Genomic DNA, 6329 nt, shown 5'->3' on the forward strand with positions numbered 1-6329 from the left:
ACCTCTGAGGTTTTCATATCCTTTTCTCCACTGCGCTCTCTTCTCTAACCCTGGCAACCTAGCGTGCTCTCTCCATTTTTTTTTAACCTCTTCCAGAATGTTTTCGGCAATAAGAGTTTTCCAAAGCTAAAACAGATCTGATTCAGACAGGATTACAGTATGGGTAACTTTTCACTGTGCTTTAGTTTCCTAACGGGTAAATAAAGATAATCTCCTTTGTTTATACAATTATTATGAAGATTTTAAAAATTATTTCTATATGTCAGAGCCCTTGGAATGTAAACATGAATAACCAGTCATTATTGTTATTAAACCATAAAGTCAGATTGTGTATGTGTACGTGTTTACAATGGGCATGCATGTTTAGGGTCATTTTTTCTTGAACTATAGGACTTCTAAGAGCTTCTGGTGTTTTGAATCCTGACTTGGCCAGGGGGAAGATCGTGATTGGGGCACAGTGGAAAGGATTTCCCACACTTATTTAACCTCTGATAGTTTTTCACAGGATGTCGGTGTTTCCTAGATAGTCTGAAATATCTCATAGAATATTCTCTTTTAGCATCACATTAGTGGCAAGCCGGTGTCTCTCGTACACAAGATTCTTATTTTAAATTATTTTAAACAATTTATCTGTGCACAAAGAGAAGAGTTATTGCTAGTTCATTTTGCCTGACTCCTGTAAGGAATTACAACATCATTTCCATTTGAGCTAGGCTGACAGGGCCATCTGTGTCTTCCTTTTATATAGATTTGCACAGAGTTATTTGCAAAAGAGGAGTTCCAGCCCTTGGACCCTACGCAGGAGCTCATATTTCCCCCAGAACTTTTGGTAAGATGAATTGGGTATTTTATATGCACATTTCAATATAACTGGTGATAAATTGAGTTTTATAAAACCACCCATTTTCCTTCCTGTGAAATCGTCAAATTGTGGAAATGTTTGATCAGATCAAGACGCCTGCTCCTTCCCCAGCTCACCAAGCATTGACTGACTCCTGAACACATTCCATGCAGCCTCCGCTGAGGTTGTTGTAAACATTATTTCACTATTACTCTCGTCACCCTCATTAGGAACGTTTGTCCCTATTGACCGTCTATGCAATTCAGCATTGCTGAACTTCTACTTGGCCATCATAGTTACATCTGTATATTGACCCTAAGAAGCACTTCCAGGAGGCCCTCTGCTCCTCGCCCTTCCTCCTGTCAGGATCCCCCACCTCCCTCAGACATCCATCATTCATTCACCAAAATGTTTCCATTCGTCAGCATGCCAGACACTGGTCTAGGTACTGAATTCATAAAACATGAAACATTTGAACAATGTCTGGAAGGAAGTGAGGGAGTCAGCCCTGAAGACATGGGAGGAGAGAGCAATCAAAACCGTGGGAACAAGTGCTAAGGTGCTAAGGGCAGGAGAACACCTGACCTGATCAAGGGACAGAAAGAAACGAGACTGGCCTTACCAGAGTAAGCAAGGGGAAAGTCAGACTATGCCGAGCTCACTGCTGCTTGGCTTTTACTCTGCCCGAGATAAGAAGCCATTAGGGAGGTTGGACAGAGAGGGGACATACTCCCACTGATGTTATAATGGGATCTTTTCTTTCTTTGCTAGAGGGCAGGTACTTACCAAAGAGAGAGACGGGGGTGAGGGGGGAGAGAGGAAAACACCCTCCAACAGGGCATGATCATGACTTCTCCCTCTCTGCTTCTTTGGGCATGCACGCACACACACACACACACACACACACACACACACACACGCCAGGCTTGTTTTTTAAGCCCCCAGTGCCAGTGGTCAAACCTTGGTCAGCCCTATGGGATCCAGGTTCCCTACCCTCTAGGTACAGAGCCAGCCCAGTAATGACACCCTTCTGACAGCTGTGTTGAGAATAGCCTAGAGAGGGGCAAAGGAAGTCACGTCAAGCCCAGGGAAGGGACGAATGCTGTCCTGAGAGATGGTGGCAGCTGAACCAGGCTGCTGAGGTGATGGTGGTGAGAAGCAAGTTGATTTTGGATGTGTCTGGAGGAAAACTCAACAAGACTTGCTAATGGGTATGATGTGGATGTGGGAGACAGCGAGAAGAGTCAAGCTCACTCTGGGCCTTGGACAGCTGGAGGTAAAATGGCCATTCGCAGAGATGGGTAAGACCTCTGGAGGAACAGGGTACTTTTCCTTCAGGAGCCTCTTTTTCAGGGCCTTGGAAGAGGATTGGACATGAGGACCACAGTTTTAGACAAATTAAGTTTGAGATGCCTGTTATAAATTTAAGAGGCAACATGATGAAGTATTCATTCAGGTATAAGTTTGGTTTTGGATTTCAGAGGAAAAGTCCAGGCTGAAGGTGATCATTTAGGAGCATTAATAAGATTTTTAAAGACTTAAGACTGAATGGTCAAGTGCCAGTTTATATTGTCACTTGTCTCCAAAAAGCCATCTAATTATGGAAATTCATGCATTAACCAATAGGTGTAGAGAATATTTTGGGGGACAAATGGACCCCAGGGCCCTCACACTTCTCTAGAGAAACTCTCCTACTCCTCGGCCTTGTATAGCCCAGGAGGACAGTTGTGCACATGAGCACACATACCTGTCATTTGTCCTTAGAGGATGGCAGAGAACCCGGAAAAACGAACCTTGATCTTTTATGGAGAGAGGGTGACCTGGATCTCCCCTGGGACTCTCAAGGATCTCCTGGAGCTGAAAGGAAAACACCCAGAAGCCCCTCTCATCCTGGGCAACACCTCACTAGGTAAGTGATTATGACAGTTCTCTTTCCACCACTAATGCCGGGCTGAACTTCCTGTCTCCCACTCTGTTCTTGGTCTACAATTACTTTTTAGGGGTGAAAACATCATCCTTTCCAATAGAGCCAATGGTCTCTGAAGTTGTATATATTCTGTTATCATGCAAGGGACCTCAGGAAGTTTAGGGAAAAAGTATTAAGGATTTTTAATCATTTATCTTGTCCTTTTTTAATTTTATTTTTGTGCAATATTGAGTAGACAGACTGTAAAATTCTCTATTGAAAGTATATACCTAGTAATATCCTTGGTTTGATTATCAAAATAAATTTTCAAAACTATATATTGAGTAGATATAATAGAATTTTATAAAACATGTTTGAGTATATTACTAATATGATGTACTGAGTTACCACCCATATCCACTTCAAGAACACAAATTTCTGTACCAGAAGATGGTATAATGGTTTCATTGCTGGGCTCCCACATGGTCCACCATAGTTCAAGTCCCAGACCCGGAGGCTTAAAAGTCAGGCCAGGCATGTGTAGGTGTGTGCCCAAAATCCTAAGAGGACAATGGAGGAGAAAGAATTGCAGGGTGGTCATCCCCCTGGGTAGTGAGTTCTCACTTTCTGTCATTCCCCTGGGTAGTGAGTTCTCACTTTCTGTCTCTCTGTCTCTCCGACAAGCACATGTGCCTTATAGAAAAAAAATGTATATGTATATATATATAAACAAAACAGAATGTGAACTTCACCAAGAACTTAGAAGGCCCTCATGGGTGCTCCCAAGTAACATCCCCTTTCTTTTCCTTTCCTCTTGAAGTACTTATTAGCCTGAATTTTGTCTTGGTCAGTCTCTTTCTTTTTATAATTTTATCAGATATATTTGAATTCTAAACAATATGTCATTTAATTTTGCATATTTTCAAATGTCACATAAATAGCCTGAGACTTTCTTATTCTTCTGCAATTTGCTCTGTACATTCAACATTTTTTTGAGAGAGGTTTTTGCTATAGGGCGCATGCGCTCACCAGAGAGACAAGAGAGACAGAGGGGCAAAAAGCAAGAAATCACCCCCCGCCCCAGGGGGATGGCCATGCCATGATCCCTTCTCCTCCATTCTCGGGATCGTGGACACGCACGCACACGCACCCGGCGTGAGTTTAAGCCACTGGGTCCGGAACTCAAACTGTGGTCGACTACATGGGAGTCCAGAGACATAGCCATTATGCTGACTGCTGGTCCCGTTCATTCAACATTTTTAACCTGAAACTCACCCAAACTATATTCCACTGTGTTAACATGGAACAATTGCTCATCCATTCTACTGTTGAAGGATAGTTTGTTAAAACAGCTTCAGCTGGGGACCAGCAGATGGCATAATGGCTACATTGTGGGGCTCCCATGTAGTCGACCATGGTTCAAATCCCGGACCTGGTGGCTTAAAATCATGCCGGGTGGGTGCATGCATGCCCAAGATCCCAAGAGGAGAATGGAAGAGAAAGGACTGCCACATGGCCATCTCCCCAGGGTGGGGGGTGATTTATTGCTTGATCTCTCTCTCTCTCTCTCTCTGTCTTTCTGGTGAACATGCGTGCCCTATAGCAAAAAACCTCTCCAAAAAAAACCAGCTTCAGCTGTTTCCAAGTCATAGATATTACAAATGTTCTCATTATATCTTGGTGCTTATGTGCGAGAGTGTTTTTTAAATTTTTCAGTTTTGCTTTTGTTTGCTAGAGGGCACATGCCCGCACCAGAGAGAGATGAAAGAACAGAGAGAGGAAGAGGAGAAAGCACTTCCCCAGTAGAGTATGTTCACACCATTATCCCTTCTCTTCTATTTCTCCCTCCTTTCAGGATTTTGGGCATGCACACACACACACACACACATGCACACACATGACAGGTTAATCAAGTTGCATGTCTGGAACTCCAACCTCGTGGTCAGTCATATGGGATTCAACTACCTTAACCACCAGGCCACAGAGCTAGCCTCAGGAGTGTCTTAAGAGCTTCTTATCTTTTTTACTTCTTATTTTTATAGAAATATAATGAATATATAAATAAGTAAGTGCATATATTGGGGAGATCATACTCCCTACATTTACTCAACAGATGTGACCATTGCTTTCACATCTATACACATCAATTCTCAGTCTTTAAAATTTGTATCTGAATATTTTTTATAAAAATAAAAGGCACTATAAAAGAAAAGGCATTCTCTTTCCTAACCATCTCTATAATATATTTACTTTTCAGGACCCACAATGAAATCTCAAGGACATTTCCATCCAATTCTCCTCTCTCCTGCTAGGATCCCTGAGCTGAGTACGGTGACTAAAACAAGTGATGGTGAGTTCCTGGTGTTTTTAGTAAATGTCAGTGAAGGAATTCCTGAGCTAAATTTACGCTTGCCAAATAATTCAGAACCTTCTCATCCATTTCTCTTGTTTGGTTTATTTTCAACTCTTCTTCATTTTTCTAATGATGTTACATCTTCTCCTTGAAGCTTTACTACAAAATATTTTGGGGGTGAAGAGACAACCCTCAGAATGGGAGAATATATTTGCAAACTATATCTCAGATAAGGGACTGATAACCAGAATATACAGGAAACTAAAGCAGCTTACTGCAAAAAGATCCAATTAAAAGATGGGCAAATGAACTGAACAGACAACTCTCCAAGGAAGACATACGAACTGCCAAAAATCATATTTAAAAGTTCAACATCTTTTATTATAAGGTAACTTCAAATCAAAACCACAATAAGATACTACTTAATCCCAATCAAAATAGCTAAGATTTTAAAAATTAAGAATAAGTGCTGGCAAGGCTGCAGTGAAAAGGGAAGCCTCTTCCACTGTTGATGGGACTGTAAATTAGAACAGCCACTCTAGAGAACAATATGGAGGTTCCTCAAAAACCTACAAGTAGGGACCTGCAGTTAGCATAATGGCTATGTCGCTAGATTCCCATGTAGTCAACCGCAGTTCGAGTCCCGGACCCGGTGGCTTAAAACTCATGCCAGGTGCGTGTGCGTGCGTGCCCAAGATCCCAAGAGGAGAATGGAGGAGAAGGGATTGTGGTGTGGCCATCACCCTGGGGGATGGTCTCTCACTTTCTGTCTCTCTGTCTCTCTCTGTCTGTCTGGCGAGCACACACGCCCTATAGCAAAAACCTCTCAAAAAAACAAACAAACAAAAAAAAAACCCCTACAAATAGAACTGCTATGACCCAGTAATTCCACTTTTGGGCATCTACCTAAAAGATAGGAAAACATACCATCGGAAAAACACTTGCATATCCAATGTTTATTGCAGTATTATTCACAACTGCTAAGACATGGAATCAACCCAGATGTCCAAGAGCAGATGAACTGATTGAGAAAATGTGGCCATAGAAAAACAATGAGACCCCAAGGGAACCAGCAGTTAGTGTAATGGCTATGTCGCTGGACTCCCACGTAGTCGACCGCGGTTTGCATCCCGGACCCAGTGGCTTAGAACTCACGCTGGGCACGTGTGCATGCGTGCGTGCCCAAGATCCTGAGAGGAGAATGGAGGAGAAGGGATTGAGGCATGACC

The 6329-nt window shown here is 42.6% G+C and overlaps 1 protein-coding gene across 1 annotated transcript in view; it reads left to right on the forward strand.

The window, feature by feature from the left end:
* Window positions 1-6329, forward strand: part of LOC102484619 (aldehyde oxidase 2) — a 111534-nt gene that overhangs the window by 17324 nt on the left and 87881 nt on the right. The window contains exons 8-10 of the mRNA XM_006152997.3: window positions 749-829; window positions 2606-2750; window positions 5005-5097. Of these exons, the coding sequence (XP_006153059.1) occupies window positions 749-829; window positions 2606-2750; window positions 5005-5097 (319 nt within the window). The remainder of the gene's footprint in view (window positions 1-748; window positions 830-2605; window positions 2751-5004; window positions 5098-6329) is intronic.

Source organism: Tupaia chinensis, unplaced genomic scaffold (genome assembly GCF_000334495.1).
Source record: "Tupaia chinensis unplaced genomic scaffold, TupChi_1.0 Scaffold000361_2, whole genome shotgun sequence".
NCBI lineage: Eukaryota > Metazoa > Chordata > Mammalia > Scandentia > Tupaiidae > Tupaia > Tupaia belangeri.